At 32.8% G+C, this 21,102-nt stretch overlaps 1 protein-coding gene across 1 annotated transcript; it reads right to left on the minus strand.

The window, feature by feature from the left end:
* Positions 1-3,128: 3,128 nt before the first annotated feature.
* LOC127084054 (alpha-soluble NSF attachment protein 2) lies at positions 3,129-10,124 on the minus strand. Its single transcript, XM_051024432.1, has 9 exons — positions 9,794-10,124; positions 9,316-9,365; positions 9,153-9,225; positions 8,128-8,207; positions 7,781-7,932; positions 7,202-7,361; positions 7,064-7,111; positions 6,763-6,843; positions 3,129-3,419 (listed from the first exon to the last, which is right to left on the minus strand). The coding sequence occupies exons 1-9, from the start codon at positions 9,936-9,938 to the stop codon at positions 3,339-3,341; spliced, it is 870 nt and encodes a 289-aa protein (XP_050880389.1). The 5' UTR covers positions 9,939-10,124; the 3' UTR covers positions 3,129-3,338.
* Between the last annotated feature and the right edge of the window lie 10,978 nt (positions 10,125-21,102).

The raw sequence follows: 21,102 nt of genomic DNA on the forward strand, positions 1-21,102 counted from the left end.
TAATTGAGTGTAAGCAAGGCTGAAGTCATGTTGGAATGCTAAGCAATTGTGTATGGATGTTTGAAGTTTGATTCTTGCCAAGTGATGTCACCATGTTCATGCCATGCGCAGCCTATGCATTACTTGTCCAAAATGAATGAATTTGAGCTCTTTGGAAAGGTGAGATCAAGAGGAACAACTTTCATGTTCAACATTTTTTCATTTGGAGCTTGGAACTTGTAGAAATTTGAGGTGGAAGTTTGGAAATTTTTGACATATCAAAAGTTTTCTAAGTGTCAAGCCATATGTCTCAATATTCCATCTTGCTTAACTTTTATATGAGCTTCAAATGAGAAACGTGTCTTCATAAAAGTTGTAGATCTTTCAAATACCTTAAAAATGGTCATCAATTTCATGTCATTTGGATTTTAAATGATAGAGTTATGCATTTTTGAAGTTTCGGAAAAATCACTTGATCAATGGTATAGGTCAAAAGTGACATATATTGTAACCTCATATCACATGCTCAAAAAATTTGAATTAGCTCTCACTCCAAACATAAATGTTGAATTAGACACATTGAATTTGATTTTGCAACTTGGAAATGTTTCATCTTATAAAAATTGAGCAAGTTATGGCCTTGGGAAGTTGACTTTCAAATTAGGGTTTAGACAAAATGACCTATAATGTTTCAACATAGAAAATGATTTCCCAAGCAAAACTAGCTCTAGGTCTCAACATTAAAGTTGTTTGTAATGTAATTTAGAGTAAGTTTTATCTTGGAATAATTTTCATATGGTGAAAATTGTAGGAGATAGGGTCTAGGGAGACCCAGTTTTGATCAGATGAATTCATCTGGCCAACCACCATCAACCAACTTGTTAACTTCCAATTCTCTTGACTTTTTTGGCTCATTGTAGATCATATATGCATAAGATGATGAATTTTGAAGTGTCCCTTGAGAAATTTGATCAATTGGTGAGATAGCTTGTTGGATAAGTTACTCAAGATACCTAGTCAAAGTAGGGTTTCCAAGGCAAATCACCCTCAAACTCTTGAAGAAAACTTGATCAATATAACATTTAGAGAACATTGGGACTCATATATGATGTTCATGACCATTCTTGAATCAATTCTTGGTTATGCTCTTTGTTCATGAGGGTCTCAAACCCTAGATGTGAACTTGATGAAACAATGGAATCATGCTCTTCCTACAAAAGAGTTAGACAAATGCAAAGACATATTTTTGGTATTTTGGTTAGTGAAATGATAAAATACAAGTATGATATAATCATAAAGTGCTTGGTGATCTCTCCCAAAACAAACCCAATGAAAGAGGGGTAAGTAGGATGCCAAGGTGTGATCCCAATGCTAGTGCTTATGATGAGATTGCATGAGGGAATTTAGGGTCAAAATCGGGGTCTTACATGAACATTTAACGATATAATGTTATACTCGGGATGGTTGACTTGCGATTCACGTGTGACATTTCCTCGTCTTCCTAACCGCGTCATGAGGCAGCTCAACTACACTCAGATTATTCCTAGACATCTTATTGTCTATGTTCCTCCTGTTATGACACAAAGAGATATGGATGTCATGTTTCATGATTATCTTAGTCATCTGGTATCGGAGGAGGCACGAAGTATCATAATTGAGAGCGATTAGAGCTATGTCGACAAGTACATCAAGTGGCTCTTCAGGGCATCACATCCATATATGGTGTGGCTTTTCTAGAAGGTCCATCGAGACCATCCCATTAGGAGATATTAGAGGAGGAGCGGTCACAATTAAATCATGCACATGATGTCTTGCCTAGATGTCGTCGTATTATGGAGATTATGTAGGCATACATTGACACATGTATCTTTCTTGATGGTTCTGAGGTGAGGCATGTCCTAAATGCCATTATGACGGAGGCACAATAGGCATTGATGTACCGGAGGCAGCGTTTAAAGACAGTGGGCAGAGGAGGTCGATGAGCTCTAGTTCGGCATACGCATTAGTTGATAGTATTTGTAGTTTTGATTTAGTATCGATAGTATTTTATTTTGACGTATTTAGACTTTATTGTGTATTTCGACTTTATTATGTATCGATTGATGACTTATTTTGATCATTTAAATTTATATGTCATTTTTTGCATATTGATTGTATGCTTATCATATAACATTGTCTTTAACATTTATAAATCATCATTTTCATCTGAGTAACCATAAAACCAACTTAACTTCATTGTTCTGATAGATTGCGGAGATGCATCTCCGTAAACCCTAAACGGAGATGCATCTCTGGATCAATGAATGTTTAAAATGGATCTTTCTGAGAGGGGTGTATGGGATGTATTTTAAAATATTTTTGAGATGCATCTCCAGATCAGTTAATGTTTTGATTTTACACAAGTACGTTTGAAGATGCATCTTTGAAATCTGAAAAATATTTTCAGTAGAGTATTTTTTTCACCTAATAGGATGAAATAAAAAAATTAAATTCCCTTAGATAAAACTTTATTATAAAAAGTACTACTGCACTTGATGTGGCGTCGGCTATGCTGTTCTGGTTTCACATCTTTTGTTGGAATAGAATCTCATAAAACCAAGTCGAAAAGGAAACCCACCACAAGTTGTCGGGGAATGGAAATAAAAATGGACAAGGATGTGCTTAATTTACTTTAGTTTTAATGATACGTCTCATTCTTTACACTTTCTTTCCAAATTATGAAGTTTACCCGGAAAAGAATGAACTTTATAAAAACTGAGCACACAGACAATTTGATACCTCAATGAAACACAATAAAAAAAATTAGTTCTTATTATAGAATAAGTAAACCATTAGTTTGTTCTTTAAACTTTTACTCTACAATAGTCTTGAATTATAGAAATATAATAAGTAATCCATAAACTATCTTGAATGCGACTTCAAAATTCCTTAATTATTATTTAATTTTTAAAAGCAATTGGATGACTAACTTGATAGATTAATAATAGTTTAAGAATTATTTGGCATGATGATGCCAATCATATAGCATAACATATGCTAATAAATAAAATTGTGATTGTTAAATTCTGTTTTTATAAATTACTACATAGGGCTTAAGAAAACAAATGTATATAACATTAAGACCTGGTGCACATAAATAGAGTGTAAAGTGTTAACAAGATATCACAGTAGTTTCATTCATACTCAAGCTCAAGCAACCTCGATAAAATCATTTCTTGAATTCAGTCCGGCCGATTCAATTGAAACCAAAGCAAATACACTCTAAAATACAAGTGTAGGACGGAACAACAGGATAGACAAGCATAGAACAAAGAAAACCATCAATATTATGTCCAACCAACAGAATGCTGGATTACAGTTTATGTAAGATCATCCTCTTCAAGTTCTTTGGCTTTCAGCTTTTCCTTCACCCTCAAAAGAAGCGTTGTCTTCCAAGAATCCTGCACAACCAGGCAAATAATGTTGATGAACTGCAGACACTAAAGCTACTTATGATCAAAAAGATGAGGAAAGAAATCGGCACTGTCGTGACGTTTAAGTCAACAACATTTCCAAATCATTTCCACAACAGTTATGTAGGCTTTGAACACTAGAATGACAAGCACACGGTATTTCAGAAGCAATAATTTATTTTTATTTTAAAATTTCATACAACTTGTCTTAACAAAAGATACACAGCTATCATTACAGGAAAAGAACCAGTTGCATGAGTCAAGAACAGGTAACATCCTGTCCATGAACCATAAACGCTGACCACTCTCAAATACACCAGAAGGATAACATCATAACAGAGCTGTCTATCATCAAAATTCAAAGCATAATGTATTATGTAACACTGACAAAAGAGGGGGAAAAATGAAAAACCGATGCTACAAAGCTCCCACTCTAGCAAACCAAGGGAAGGATTGGTTCCACTGAGTTAATTATAGGTACTCCTACCTTGAATTTACAAGAAATTGATTCTACTGCTTAAACCCTTGACCGTCTAGTCACAGCATTTGTAACACCGATAAAAGAGACATATTCTATATTTCCTTGATTAAAAATGACAATATTAGAGAAATTGTAGTAGCACATTTAATAGAAAAGATTATCGAAAATAGTAGTTTTGGTGTGTAAAGGAAATATTTGTAAATTATATTATACAGAGAGTAGATCAAATGAAGAGTAGTCAAACAACTAAAGTGGAGGAAGACCTAGAGAAACTATTTAAAAAGATCATGAGATTCATAAATTGGATAGAAACATGATCTTGAATAAAACATTATTGCGGATCATGTAGCCGATCCCACTAGTGAGATAAGGCTTAGTTGGTTTTTTCTTTTTATCTATTAGTCTAGTGGCCGGAATCTCACTCCTTGAGATTAATAAGTGGAATGTCGCAGATTCGAACTCAACCACTTGCAGTCGATGACCCTGAACAACTATCAATTGAATTGACTTAACGAGCCATAAGACATGGTTGTTGTTGCGTTAAAGAGAAACCAGAGGAGTGCCATGGGCAATAGTTGGAGTTGCTGTCGTGTAACTAGAAAGTCATGAGTTCATGGCATGAAAGCAACATTTTGCAAACACAAAGACTACCTCAATAGATCATTAGACCTACAATCAATCCAACCCTTCCCTAAAAGATTCATAAAGGGAGCTTTGTATCATTAGGAAACTGAAAAAAGCAGCTGAGATATAAAAATAACATCAGAATTCAGAACTTCAAAATCAATCCAACCCTTCCCTAGAAGATTCATAAAGGGAGCTTTGTATCATTAGGAAACTGAAAAAAGCAGCTGAGATATAAAAATAACATCAGAATTCAGAACTTCAAACTTGGCTCCTCAAAAGTGAAAACTTACTTCGGGGCATCTCTTTTAACCATTAAGTTGAAAGGTTTAATAGGACAAAAAAACAACTAATGTTTCTAAGCATAACCATGCGGCATGGGTCAAATCTCACCAATTTTCATGACTTCTTATTGCCCATTATTCTACCATTCTAAACAAGAATGCTTGAATTCAATCAAATAATGCACATTTGTTAAGAAATGTGGTTTGGTCTAACTTAACAATATAAAACTGGCTCATAAGGTGAGGATTGCCCCCCACTTATAAATATATGTTCGGTCATATATTCTCCAATGTGGAACTTTTAACTCACCCTCAAACCCAGGACTGGTCCTGGAGCATTGGACACTCGTTATTGCTCTCGATTTCTCCGGACTCCCCAACAAGTGGTATCAAAGCAGGAGCTGAATTCGGTGTTGGATCCTGTTATAGGATGTTCCCACGTCGCCTATGAATGAGAGGAATGTTGGATTTATAAGAGAGGGGATCCAAATAGCTGATGTCTTAAGATTTTGGATCGAGACGTAGTGTATCCCTCTCTAGTGGTTTTGGAGCAATGGGCGCGCCAGTTGGAGCTCCCGACTTTTCCGTTCTCCCTAACAAGTGGTATCATAGTCTGATTAAAGACAACAATGTGGACATTTGACCCAACGTGAAAGTGAGTGTTGAATATATATTTATGTTGGTGGAGTACTTAGCTTCCTGGACTATTGAACATATAATATCTGAGGACACAACCTCACCCTTTGAGATTTTCTTTGACTTCTTTTTTAAAATCTTTTAAGTCAAACAGTTCCTGGATAACCAATTAATTTCCATCCCAACTTTGCTTCTTATTGCCTCTTATCCCTTTCTCTCAACAATGAGCAACGACAACAAGCAAGTTTTCAACCTTTCATATCTCTCTTTTGCTCTCAATGATGATGGCGGTGGAGAAGTAATTAACACTCTCAAGGGCTTGACCGGACAGCCCGAGAACAAAATCATAGATTCTAAAAAAAAAGTCAAAGAAAAGCTCAAAGGCAGTTAACGCTTTCACATATTTATATGTTCAATAGTCCAAGAATCTAAGCAATGTGAGACTTCAAACAAGCTCCAACGACACATGCATATTCAAAATTCACCCTTACGTTGCGTTAAATGTTCACATTGCAGTTCTTAACCCGACTCATATACCACTTGTTAGGGAGATCGGGGAAGTCGGGACCACCAACAGACGGCCAATGCTTTATGACCACAAGAGAAGGAGACATCACGTCTCCACCCAAAACCTTAAGGCATGAGTCTCTCTTATAAATTCAACATTCCACTCATTCATAGGCGATGTGCAACTTTAACCACTCACACTTGCACCCAACATTCTCTCCCACATATGTGAGCCCCACATCATATAATAGGATCCAACACCAAATCCAACACCCAATCCAGCTCCCTCGCTAAGCCTATCCCCGATACCACTTACTAAGGAATCAGAGGAAGTGCAACAACAAACGCTCAATGCTCCCGAATTGGACATCTAGAGCGTGTGGAAATAAATGGTGGGTGACCCGATAGCAGGTGGTCCAATGGATCTTAAACGAAACTCTAATACCATGTTAAAAAATGTGATTTGTCCTAACACAACCATACAAACCGGCTTGTATGACGAGGATTGTCCCCACTTATAAACACATATTCAGGGTATATATTGTCCGATGTGAGACTCTTAACAATATTAGTTAAACAACATAACATACAAGTTTTACAAGAGTTTAGTCAATTAGAACTTAATTTTAGCATAAAACTCCAAGCAGGTGTAAGTTAATGAAAATATTTCCATTTAATTGAAAATTTATTTTTATTTTGTTATAATTTAATATGAACAGAAACTACACGTGAGAAATTATCTGCTAAATATAAACTATATGGGAATGTTGATTTCAAATTTACATTTTTTGAAGCTTACCAGAGGGGTCATGCTGTCAAATTCCTTGACAACATCAGTAAACTTTCCAACATCCTCTTCATCAACTGCTGCAGCAACATCCTATTCATCCAAAAATATATGATTATTTCATATGCAAAACATAAGTAAACTGTTATTAGAGTTTGACCTAACTCATTCTTACAAAACTGACTTGTAAGATGAGAGGTGTCACTCTATATAAATTCTTTCAAGACTCTATGTCTAACCAATGTGGAACTTAGAATCTTTAGTCATGAAAAAAACTAATAATGAAATTCAATATTCAATAATGGTGACCTACCGCCAATAACCTATATTCACGTGTTCCTGAAAATGTTGGATCTAATTCCTGCAAAACAAATACAAACCCAACCAAAGAATTCAGCAGCTAGTAAGTTGTTTAATGTCCTAAAGATGTATACTGTTAAAATTTATAAACCTGGTATTTCTCTAATGCATTGTTTATGGCAACAACATCCCCTTTGCAGAGTTGGCAAAGGCCAGCATTAAGAAGATGGCCTTTAACTCCATATTTCAGCAAATTATTATTTAGAGATTGGCGTGCGATCTCTTCATAAATCTCAATCGACTTCTGATATCTGAAGAGTTATAATAAAAAGAAAAGGAACAGTAAATATTCAACCCAACATAAAGTAGAGGCAGTTATAAAATCCCTTCCCTTTAAAAAAATAAAATCTGCATTCCTCTAATAGTTGCTGCACTTACTAGAGCAAATCACACACCCACATGTCAGAGACCAAAGGCAGAAATGGACACACTTTTGCTAACACCGTGTATACAAGTAAACACTATGAATTGTAGAGAGAAACATGCTAGATTTTGTAAGATAATAGACATTACTACAACAATCTGCAATGCACTGAAAGAATGTTAATCTGAAACGAAGAGTGAGGTGGGGAAATACTGAGAAAAAAGAAAGCCAAAAAGGAAATTCTCAGAGCAAATTACTAACCAAAGGACAAAGGAATAAAAAAATATGCAGAGTATAGAATCTTACTGTTCCAGCTGAGCAGCGAATTGGGCCACTTTCTGCTTGCACTGGTTTGCCGAAGTTGTCACCTCTTCACTTTGATAAAAATCAGCTGACTTTTCATAGTAAACAACAGCCTGCTCAATATTTTGTTCGGATTCATATAACTCTGCAATTTCCTGTGTATAATAGTAAAACCCAGTTATCACATGTTCATGAAGATTCCAGTTCAGTCACACAAGTCAATACCCAGAAGCAGGGATATGGGCAAGAGTGCACAAAAAAAATGTCAACCCACAAGAGGGGATAACATTAGCCATTAGTATAAAATTATTGTACTGAATCAAAAATCTAATAAAGATGCAGAGATATACCTTCAAATATCTAGCAGCCATAGAGAGCCGGCCAATATCACACAAAAGATTCACAGCATGGTCTAAGCATGATACAGCCTCTGTACCAGAAAAGAGAGAAAAAAAAGAATAAACAGTATCATTTTTTACACTATGCAAGTGGTAAAAATGCTAACATGTGCTAAACTGATACATATCTCATTCAAGTTAAGGTACATGATCAAGAATTCCAACTAATCAATATCCAGAAAACATCAAATCAAAATAAGGAATAAAGACATCTATAAATGATGGAGGCAAGTGCAGCATTTGGAGCATAAATTATAAAGATACCAATGGAAGGATAAGAATTCGCAGCACACACATATATGTAGTTTTATATTGAAGTGCACGACAGATATTCAAAGCCAATATTACCAATTATTTTTAGATTCAGTGTTGATTTTGATCAGAATAATATACTCACTTGGTTTCAAAATAATTGTTGTCATAGGTCTTTTCAAACCGAGTAAGAAAAACAATAGTTAATTAAAGAATGTTGCAATTTCAAAAAAACATCCTTATTAACTACTGGTTGTTAATCCTTGTCATAAATGTATTGTAGAATATAAAAACTTGAAAGTATGCTGACAATTTTTGGAAAAGCAAACGAGTCAAAACACTCATTTTTTAACATTTTTTATGCTAAAACGACAATTATTTTGGAATGGAGGGAGTCGTATACACTCAATTGAGCTTTGGGCCCTATAATTCTTTTTCTCAAGTATAGATTCCCTATAGCATTAAGTTGTTGATCCACCATAAAGCAATACTTGACTGACTTAAACTACAAGAACCAATCCATTATGCAAAATAGGAAGATATGAATACAAACCCAAAATTTCAATATAGTAGCAGGTCCAAAATAAATTAACAGTGTCAGCAACCATAAAAGAATTCTAGTTCAGATACCGATAACTACTTACATAACATACATACATACATACATACATACATACATACATACATACATACATACATACATACATACATACATACATACATACCACTTATATTAGTCTTTTTATAACAATGTGCAGCATCAACATAAGCCTGTGAAGCCTCGTGCTTGCTTTCCAACTAGAAACAGAAAAATACAATGTCATTGCAGGCTTAAAAAAAAATATAACAGGAAAAACCACATGCCAAAAACCTAATCATATTTGTTACCTTCAAGTGACAATTCGCCAACTTAACGTATGTAGATCCCGCTTTGTCCCCTAAAAAGCCAAATAGATGAATCAAAACAACATACAGAACTATTCCATCCTAAACCCTCATTTACAAAATTAATCACATTTATTCATAATAAATTAAAGCAAAAAGTAACCAAATTTAAGGCATGCAACCTATGCTTGATCAGTTTAGATTACTACCAAAAAGAATCATGCAACAAAAATCAACAATCACATTAGTAAAGTATAGTATATACACAGTGAAAAAGAATGATAATTCCATAATATCTCACAACTCCAAAAATTAATATTTTTTATCGCAACTAATTTATAACAAAATGAATCAGATCAAGAACTATTTCAAATCAGATAACATTTCATCAAGCAACAATTAAAATAACGATAAACAATTTCACTTAGTTTAACATTTCATCGAGTAGCAAAACCTAATAAAAAAGAGAAAGGGAAAATACATGATTTAGCGAGTTTGAACGAGTTGGCGGCTTTATCGAAGAGATCGGCGGCATCTTCGAATTTTGAGCTGAATAAGCCCCAACCGCTGAGCTTCTTCTCAGCTTTCTTCTCGAAATCCTCTGCCCTTGCTAACTGATCGGCCATTTTACTCCGATCGGAAGCGAATAATGGATCGATTCACTGTGTTGTAGAAAATATGAGGTGAAGAAGAATCATAAGAGAAAGGAGGAGAATATAGAGATATTAGAGATAGACTCTGAAGACCCGAAAACCGCAAATGAAAAAGTGGAAAATGAACGAGACGAAACGAAAAGGTTAAGCCAGCGAAAATTGTCAACTTTTTTTCTTTTTTTTTTTACTTAAAACAAATTATTTAATACGACTTAAGTCCATTTTATGAAAGTATAATTATTTATAGTAAAATTTTATTTTAAATTAAATTAAAATTTAAAGAAAACATATCATTCAGACAAATTAACTTTACATTATCAATAGGGACGGAGCCGGAAATTTTATATTATTGGGATAATATATTAATTTATGAATTTGTAGCATAATTTATCTACGACGAGTAGAATTAAAAATTATAAATATATATTCTCCTATAAAATTTATCTTTAAAATTTAAATTTTTTATTTATGTAATTATTTAATGAGATTAATTACTATACACTGTCAGTGTAAAAAATTTTACACTATCGATTCATCACCATCACCCGTTTGCATTACTTTATAGATTTTTAAAATAAAAGTCAAAGTTGTTTCAACATCCAACGTCTATAATTAACTGATGGTGTAGAATTCTTTTACACTGTCAGTGTATTTCAATTAAATCCATATTTAATTTCATTATTAACAACAATATTTATTTATTATTTTTATATATAAGTAATTGACGATGATACGAGTAGTTTTGATCGTAATTTTTCATAATGACATCTTAGTATTAAAATAAAAATATATAAAACGATTTTTTAAAAAAAGATTTTAGTAAAATATTATTTTTAAATTAAATAAAAAATCAATTTAACTATATTTTAATCGAACATATTTAAACTAAAAATTAATTTTTAAAATAAATAATTCACAAAAGAAACCATAAACAATTGTTTATATATTTACATCCTTTTAAATTATTTTTTTATAATAAATTGGTCATTTAAAAATTTTTTATAATAAATTGGTCATTTAGATTGATTTCAAATCTTTTTCTTCGTGTTTAGAACATTTAGAACATTTAGAGATTTCTCATTTCACTTTATCATTTTCATAACCACTCAAAATAATTACATCCACAATTTACACATTTACACCGTTAAAAAAGACTAATGATGCACATGTTTGATAATTTAAATGACCGAATTGTTACACATAAAAATTTAACAAATCTATTACACAAAAATAATATAAAAGACTTTTGATATAATTTTGCTAATATATCATATAATTTTAAATTATAAATTCATAATAAAATACTCTTTCAATTATTTAATAAATTACTATTTTTAAAATAAATATTTTTTATCAATTATTATATAATAATATTTTTAAAAAATAAAAATTTAGTGGGGCACATGCCCCTTTACCGCATAATGTGACTCTAATCCTTGTCATCTACCAATGAAAATTATGTATTTTACCAAATCAGATTATCAATCAATGAGGATGACGATCATCTATCTCAGATTAAAAATTTTAAATAAATTAGATGACAGGATACATTGAATGTGTCATTGTATTTTTCATAAAACATTTTTAAAACTTTAAAATGGTTAATTTTCTATAAAATATTTTTTTTATTTAAAATTCTTAGAGAATATCAGGTAACATTTGTTAACAAAATCCTTATTTTAATTTTAAGTAAAATGTAAATATAATTATTCAATAAAAAAATAATATACTTTTCAATGTAATTTTATATGTTTGTATTAATTATACACAAAAAATATATAATCATAATAGTATAGTTTAAATGATAAATGACATAAAATAATATTTATATTTTATTATAAATTGAAATTTTAATATCATTAATTATATTTAAATATGTAATCGAATTTATAATAATAATTAATATATTATATCTTTTAAAAAGAATGATCAAATAAACAAATGTATAAAAAAAATATCTAAAATAGAGTAACATGCAATTATAATTACTTTGATTGATTATAAAATTATAAAATCACAAAATATAAGATGACATGTATATTTAAAATAAATTTATAAATGAGACATATTTTTCTATATTAGAATAAATAATTAATAATGCTAAGATATATCTTCATAGCACATTTTAAAGAATATATAATTAAAAAAACTATCTTGAAAAAAATAATTAAAAAAATTGTTATATATTTATAATAAATTTAATATACAATTTTTAAGATAAAATTTATTTATTTAGTTCTTAACATGTACCCTTATAACACATATTAGCATATAAATAATATATATTTTTTCATAAATATTCTTGTATTTATATCAATGATTTATATTCATTTCATTATTATTTTAATCTTATATATTTCCAGTTTTAATATATTATACATTAGGATAATGTTAATTAATATTTTAAAGACACAAGATAAAAAACCTACAAAAGTTTGTGTTAAAAAAAACAATTAAAAAATTAATTATATAAATAAGTTTTTTAAATAATATTTTTTATCGTAAATATGTTTGGCTAACAAAACCAGAAAAAAAAAACATATTTATTTTCATATTGGAATAAATAGTTTTTTTTTATCTGCATCAATTACATAGAGTATAATTTAATTGTATATTACAAAAATAATATTTACATCTTATCATAAATTTCAAATTATTTATTATTTTTATATATGTAACAGTATTTATTTATAATGGTAATTTGTATATTATGATATTAAAAAAATTAATAAATAAACAATTATCAAGAAACATGGATTAAAAATAAGGTAAAATGCGCATTGCTCTATAAATATTTATAGAATTTATGACATATATTTTCTCATATTAGAATGAGCCGTATACTTTTCATGTATACATTCTCGTATTTACTTCAATGACTTATATTTTTTTTTATAACTATTATTTTAATTGTATACATTTCTAGTAGTTGCAAACGTTATAATGTTAATAACAAATTTAGCTAACAAAAGAATAACATTTTTTTTTGTTTAAATAAAGAATTTTTTTTTGTACTTTTTTTATTTACATCAATTACACAAAAAGTATAATCATGATGGTATAGTTTAAATGATATAAAATAATATTTACATTTTATTATAAATTTAAAATTTAAGATCATTGCATATATTTAAATATGTAATTGTATTTGAGAGAGAGAAAGAGTAAGGAAAGAGCGGTTCTAACCATAAATTGTGAGAGAGATAGTTTTTATCTTTGACTGATACCTACATATCGTTGCTAGTTGAACACCTCGTGAGTCATGTGTATTGAGCGAAATAAGCATGGATATTAGTTCGGGTGACTGAACCCACTTAAGATTTTCATGTCTATTTCGGGCGATCAGACCCACATCGGACGTTCACCTAACCTTCTTGCACTTAGTTCGCTCTTGACATTGGTTGTCCTTTATGACCTAATTAAAAGAATCTTAGTACACAGGCCCTCAAGCACGAAGCCTCTGAAAGGTGAAGTAATTTAATTCTAATATATTGTGATCTCAGATACCCCACAATAATGAGTTCCTAAGGAAAGACTTAGATAGTTGAGTTCCTCAGGAAAGACTTGGATAGTCGTGTCCCTCAATAGAGACTTAGATAGTCGAATCCCTCAAGTGAAACTTATATAGTTGAGTCTCTCGAGTGTTGTTTTCAATAAAAGTTAGATACACAAAAGTTGCTTCATGTGAGACTCAAATAGTCGACTCCCTCAAGTGTTGCTTAAAGCAAGACTTAGATAGTTAAGTTCCTCATACGAGACTTAGATAGTCGAGTTTGTAACACCCTGTTTTTTTATTAGATATTTTATTATATTTTAATTGTTTAAATTATGGATTTTGAGGATTTATTTTATGGCTGGGTGTTGGCGGAGTATATATCCTTGAGTTAGGGGTATACAAGGATGGTAGAAGTAAATAGAATAATTTAGAATTGTTTTGATAATTAAAAATAATATTTTATTTATTTTTATTATATTAATTAGTGGAGATAGAATAATTTGGTCAAATATGAGAAATTGAAAAAGTTAGTGGGAGAAAAGAATATGAGATAATTAAGTTTGGGTCAAGTTGATGATTTGGAAAAGTTTACCCTGAAAATAAAAAGTTAAGAGAAACCTAGGTTTAGGGAGATTTTCAGAGTACGTGACATTTGAGAAAAAAGAGCAAAAAGACAATAGGAAAGATGATAAAGGAAAGAGAGTGAATGTTTCAATTCAGAATTTTCGGAAGGAATTCAGGTAAGGGTGGGAACTTGTTCCAATAGTAATGGGTATGATAGAATGGTAGAATGGAGGAACCTTTAACCTCCTTAGGGTTGGGTGTTTTGATTCATAATTTTGAATTTGGATGTTATGACGGTTGTTATATGATGATTATATGATGAATTTTGTGTCCCTTGTGTGTGTGTATTTTTCTGTTTTTATGATTGAACATATATTCACCATTGTTACAATTTCGAAGGTTTTAGGCATAATCTTAAAACTGTGATTAAATTTTTTTTTTGTGTTAAAACTGTAAATTAAATTTAGATAATTAGAGTATTGCATGGATTATAATTTTCCGAGCGTTTTACTTTTTACGGAATCGAAATCGGAGGTCCGGAAGGCTTCCAACGATGAAAAATGTAGAAAATTCGATATTTTGTCTGTCACGATCGCGCTCAGCGCGGGAGCCTTTTTTTGTGTTTTTTGGTCGAAATCGTTTTGACCATAACTTTTGATTCATAAGTCCAAATCAAGTGTCATTTGAATCGTTGGATATCTGAAATAGAGATCTATAACTTTATTTCAAGGATAAATAATTTTGGTGATTATTTCATGGACGTTTTGGGGTTTGAAGAAGATGAAAATTGTGTTGGAAATTTTAGAAAACAATAACTTTTTAGTAACGCATTCGTGCACGATTTTGATCATAACTTTCAACTCGTAAATCATTTTGGGTTGGGGTTTGAAGTATTAGAAAGCTGGCTCTCAGAGATATAATGTGATTGTGATAAATGATCGGTTAATGAATTGTTGACATATCCTGACGATTTTGGTCATAACTTTTATTCCGTAAGCCCGATTTTGATGTCGTTTGAAGCCTTAGAAAGCTAATACTCATACCTATAACATATTAGTGATTTTTTAGATGTTTTAATAATATTAACATGCCTACTATGTTAATAAATGTATTGGTTTATATATTTGGTTGGTGAATCGTTGCATTGTTGTAATATCGTGGTGTGATAATTATGTTGTTCTGTTGATGATGTTAAGATGTTGGCAAGTTGATTTTATTTGTTTATATTATTCATGTGGTAACATGAATTGGTTGTTGCATGATGAATGATGTGATGCATAAATGACGAGATGTGTATGGTGATCCTTTAGGTGAACGTTGTTGTGTTAATGCATGTTATTTGAGAGTCATGCATCTTGGCGTACGGACTTCGGTCCAATTTTGTTGAGCCTCGATTCTATGGTGATGGATTGGGTGCTAGTAGTTAATTCTTATCATGAGGGATTAGTGAAGCGTTTCCTATATTGATGGTAACGAATTTTGGTGAGCCTCGATCCCATTATGATGGATCGAGTGCGAGTAGTTAATTCCTATTATGAGGGATTAGTGGAGCGTTACCTATGGTGATGGTAGCGATTTTGGTGTGCTCTGGTTCCAAGAGAGAATCGATCCTATGGTGGGGATCATGGAGTGAGATGAACCTGAGTGTTCATATTTGGTACCACATGCATGTCGAGTCAGTGGTGAGTATACTGCATAAGTGTTGCATTTGTATTGGTTGTTATTGATGTGTTGTTGGATGAGATGTTGTTGCATATGATGTTAATGATAATTGAGATGTGGTTTTGTATGATATTGATGATAATTGAGAAGTTGTCGTGTATGATATTGGTTATGATTTGGATGTAAGAATGTGATATATTGTTGTGCATGATTGTGCAGATGTTGTACTCTATTCTTCATTTTATATCATTATTAATGAAATGAATTCTCACCCTTCTGTTTAAATGTTGTCTTTACATGGGCATCATGCAGATACTCAAGAGTAGTATTGTTGAAGTAAGTGGAAGGTAGCTCTTGGATTACTTCTTTATTTTGTCGCTTTTACTAGTGGTACCTTGCTCTGATCATGTAACATCGGGTTAGGTTAAACGCTTATTTTATTCCTTATGTCTGATTATGTTGAAGTCATAAGACTAATTTTGTTGTTGAGAATTCTTAAGACGTTGAGTTGATTGATTATAACTCTCTTATTTTATTATTACAATTGAAGTTGAGAATAGATGTTATTACTTGCTTTATCTTCCATAATTGCGATGATAATTCCGCTGCGATGATACTTTAAAATGGAAGTGAGCATGTAGTGATAAGTTATAAATGTCTTATTATGTGAATATATAATACCGATCAGATGAGTTAGATCTCGTGTAAACATCCTTATTACAAATGTGTGTATTGAAATTTATTGTTGAAACCCGTGTTACGGAGCATGTCATATGTGTTATGAATGTGTGACACCCTAGTTTTATTTTATATTTAATTTATGCGATAAATTATGTGTGGGGTTTAGGGTGTTACATTAGTGGTATTAGAGCAGGTCGGTCCATCTGGCCAGGTTGTTTAATTATGTTTGTTCCCTATTATGCGACATGTGTGTGAGAACATTGTCGATGCTTGTTTTATTTTCCATTTGCAGGTTGGGAATGAAACAAGTGGGGGAGAAGTGTCTGCTTCTCTTGGATGTTCCAACTGTATAGAGCTTGGACATCATGTTGCTGTATGCAAGAGCGCAACGCTGACTAGTTGACATGTTTTGAGAATGTTGTGTTTTTCTGTACCCAATGAGAGGTCAGATTCGAGGATGGTATCGGTTAGCAAAATTGTGTGATCCTTGAGGGAATACGGTTAGGTGTTCTTGTTGGTCGCTTCCTTGTGAGGGGGAAGGCGATGTTTTAGCCAGAGATGAGCCAGTGGTGTGTTGAGTATCATGACGTGTTCCCTGAGGATGTGTATGGTTTATATTTTGTTGGAACAAGTTGACTTTATTCTTGGAATGAATTGGTTGGAGTTAAACCAAGTGTTTACCAATTATTTTGATAAGTTGGTGCAGTGTGTCGTTGATTGCAAGAGCTTAGGCGAAGGTAAAACTGTCTTGTTCCTAACACTGAAGATGTTGTGGATTCGAGATTCTTGTCTGCCGGTCAAGTTGGGAAGCCTTTAGGGAAAACGATCAGGTATTATTAATGTTGTTTCTCAGAGAGTAGATAGCGATATGACAACTAGTGTTATGCCAGTGGTGTGTGATTCTTGATGTTTTCCTGAAGATATTCACGACTTGCCTCTAAAGCGTGAATTTGAATTCGATTAAGGTGAAGAGTTGACGTTTGTATCAGCTAAGCAAGTGAGAGAGTCCGTGAAGGATATGGAACAAGTGTTTGTGATGTTAGCTTTGTTGGAAGTTAGAGGAAAGGGAGTAGTTTGTGATCTTCCTGGAGTGTGTGAATTTCCTAAAGTGTTTCCTGAAGACATCAGTGATTTACCTCCAGAGTGCGAAGTGGATTTTTCTATAGACTTAGTACCTGGTACTAGTCTGGTGTCGATGACTCCTTATAGGGTGTCTACTTCAGAGTTGGGGAATTGAAGAAACAACTAGAAGATTTTCTTGAGAAGGAGTTTGTTTAACCAAGTGTTTCTCTGCGGGGTGTGTCAGTGTTGTTAGTGAAGAAGAGGGACGGTAGTATGAGGCTATGAGTGATCTTTGAATTGTATTGTAGGCATTGAAAGAGAATCATTTGTATGCAAAGTTTTTCCAAGTGAGAGTTATGGTTAAAGAAAGTAAGTTTCCTTGGTCATGTGATTCTAGTGGTGGTATAGTTGCGGATCTACCAAAGATAGATGTCGTGTTACTATGGGAGACTCTGAAGTCTTCCATTGAGATTAGAAGTTTTCTTGGATTGACTGGTTACTATAGGAAGTTCATTAAATATTTTTCAAATTTAGCATTGTCGTTAACTCAGTTAACTCTAAAGGGTCAAGCCTATGTTTGGGATGTGTGTTGTGAAAAGAGTTTCCAAGAACTCAAGAAGAAGTTGATGTCTGCTCCAGTTTTGATTTCGCTGAATCCAAGTGAGTGCTTTGTTATATATTGTGATGCTTCGAAGATGGGTCTAGGAGGTTGATGATGCAAAATGGTCAAGTTGTGGCTTATGCTTAGAGACAATTGAGATTTCATGAAAGGAATTACCCTACGCATGATCTTGAGTTGACAATAATGGTATTCATATGGAAGATTTGGAGGCAATACCTATTTGGCTCCAAATTCTAAGTGTTTAGTGATCACAAGTGTTTAAAATATTTATTTGATGAGAAGAGTTGAATATGAGGCAGGGGAGATGGCTTGAACTTTTGAAGGGCTATGATTTTAATTTGAGTTACCATTTGGGTAAAGCTAATATTGTAGTTGATGCGATGAGTAAGAAGTATTTACACAAGTCGATGTTTATGGCTCGAGAGTTAGAACTGTTTGAGCAATCCAAAGATATGAGTTAGTGGGTGGAGAAACTCCTAACAGTGTGAAGTTGGGTATGTTGAAGCTGACAAGTGGTATCCTTGAAGAGATCAGAGAAGGTTAGAGATCTGATTTGAGTTTGATAAATCATCTCACATTAATCGACCAAGGTAATTGATGTGATTTTCGAGTTGATGGAAATGGTATGATGATGTTCAGACATAGAGTTTGTGTTTCTGATGTACCCGAATTTAATAGGAGTATTCTTGAAGAGGGTCACAGAGGTGGATTGAGTATTCATCCCGATGCTACGAATATGTATCAAGATTTGAAGAAGATGTTTTGGTGACCAAGAATGAAGAAAGAGGATGCCAAATTTGTGTATGCTTGTTTGACCTGACAAAAATCAAAGATCAAATATTAGAAGTTGTAGGGTCTGATGCAACCATTGAATATTCCATAGTGGAAATGGGATAGTATTTTCATGGATTTTGTAATAGATTTACCGAAGACATCAAAAGGATGGATTCAATTTGGGTGATTGTGGATAGATTGACTAAATCAGCTCATTTTGTATCGATGAGGATCACTTATCCTTTGCAGAAGCTGAATGGTAATCCTTTAAGTATTGTGTCAGATAGAGATCTGAGATTTACATCGAGGTTCTGGGAGAGTCTGCAGGCTACTTTGGGTACTAAGCTGAAGTTGAGTTCTTCTTATCATCCGTAGATGGACAGTCAAATAGAGAGGACTATCTAGTCTTTGGAGGACTTGTTGAGGGCTTGTGTGCTAGAACAAGGAGGTACTTGGAATAACTACTTGTCATTGATTGAGTTTACCTACAATAACTGTTTCTATTCTAGTATCAAAATGGACCATATGAGGCATTGTACGGTAAGAGGTGTAGAACTTATTTGTGTTGGTATGAGTCGGGCGAAAGTGTTATGCTCGGACCTAAGATTGTTCACTTGACGACTGAAAAGATCAAGATGATCCAAGAAATGATGAAAGCGTCGCAGAGTCATCAAAAAAGTTACCATGACAAGAGGAGGAAATCCTTTGAGTTCTAGGAGGGATATTCGATGTTTTTGAGAGTTACGCATGTAAATGGTGTTGGTCAAGCTTTGAAGTCTCAAAAGCTCACGTCGCATTTTGTTGGTTCGTACCAGATTTTACAGAGGATATGAGAGGTTGCATATCAGATTGCTTTGCCGCCTCCGCTTGCTAATCTTCATGATGTGTTTCATGTGTCTCAGTTGAGGAGATATATTTCTAATCCATCTCATGTGATCCAGGTGGATGATGTGCACGTGGGAGATAATCTGACTGTTGATGTATCACCCATGCGGATAGAGGATCGGGAAGTGAAGCAGATTCATGGTAAAGAGATTACCTTAGTGAAGGTAGTTTAGGGTGGACCAGCTGGTGGGAGCATGACCTGGGAGTGTGAGAAGCAGATGAGGGAGTCGTATCCGACTCTATTTTCCTTAAGTAATTTTCGAGGGCGAAAATTTCTTAAGTGAGGGGGAGTTGTAACACCCTGTTTTTTTATTAGATATTTATTATATTTTAATTGTTTGAAATATGGATTTTGAGGATTTATTTTATGGTTGGGTGTTGGCGGAGTATGTATCATTGAGTTATGGATATAGAGGGATGATAGAAGTAAGTAGAATAATTTAGAATTATTTTGATAATTAAAAATAATGTTTTATTTATTTTTATTATATTAATTAGTGAAGATAGAATAATTGGGTCAAATATGAGAAATTGAGAAAGTTAGTGGGAGAAAGGAATATGAGATAATTTAGTTTGGGCCAAGTTGGTGATTTGAAAAAGTTTACCCTAAAAATAAAAAGTTAAGAGAAACCTAGGTTTAGGGAGATTTTCAGAGTACGTGACATTTGGGAAAAAAGAGCAAAGAGGCAATAGGAAAGGTGATCAAGGGAAGAGAGTGAAGGTTTCAATTCAGAATTTTCGCAAGGAATTCAGGTAAGGGTGGAAACTTGTTCCAATAGTAATGGGTATGATAGAAGGGTATAATGGAGGAACCTTTAACCTCCTTAGGGTTGGGTGTTTTGATTCATAATTTTGAATTTGGATGCTATGATCGTTGTTATATGATGATTATATGATGAATTTTGTGTCCCTTATGTGCGTGTATTTTTCTGTTTTTATGATTGAACATATATTCACCATTGTTGCAATTTCGAAGGTTTTAGGCATAATCTTAAAATTGTGATTAAATAATTTAATTGTGTTAAAAATGTAAATTAACTTTAGATAATTAGAGTATTGCATGGGTTGTAATTTTCCGAGCGTTTGGCTTTTTATGGAATCGAAATCGGAGGTCCGGAAGACCTCCAACGATGAAAAACGCAGAAAATTCTACATTCGGTCTGTCACAATCGCGCTCAACGCGGGAGCTTTTTTTGTGTTTTTTGATCGAAATCATTTTGGCCATAACTTTTGATTCGTAAGTCCAAATCGAGTGTTGTTTGAAGCATTGGATACCTGAAATAAAGGTATATAACTTTGTTTCAGGGATAAAATAATTTTGGTGATTATTTCATGGACATTTTTTGGTTTGAAGAAGATGAAAATTGTGTTGGAAATTTTAGAAAACAACA

Source organism: Lathyrus oleraceus, chromosome 5, assembly GCF_024323335.1.
Source record: "Lathyrus oleraceus cultivar Zhongwan6 chromosome 5, CAAS_Psat_ZW6_1.0, whole genome shotgun sequence".
Classification (NCBI taxonomy): domain Eukaryota; kingdom Viridiplantae; phylum Streptophyta; class Magnoliopsida; order Fabales; family Fabaceae; genus Lathyrus; species Lathyrus oleraceus.

Bases quoted from the DNA above. Each gene is read 5' to 3' on its own strand.
- LOC127084054 (XM_051024432.1), bottom strand. From the start codon at position 9,938: ATGGCCGATCAGTTAGCAAGGGCAGAGGATTTCGAGAAGAAAGCTGAG. The intron at 7,362-7,780 runs GTAAGATTCTAT...ATAACTCTTCAG, and splicing joins TTCGCTGCTCAGCTGGAACA to ATATCAGAAGTCGATTGAGA. The intron at 6,844-7,063 runs GTAGGTCACCAT...TTGGATGAATAG, and splicing joins GTGAATATAGGTTATTGGCG to GATGTTGCTGCAGCAGTTGA.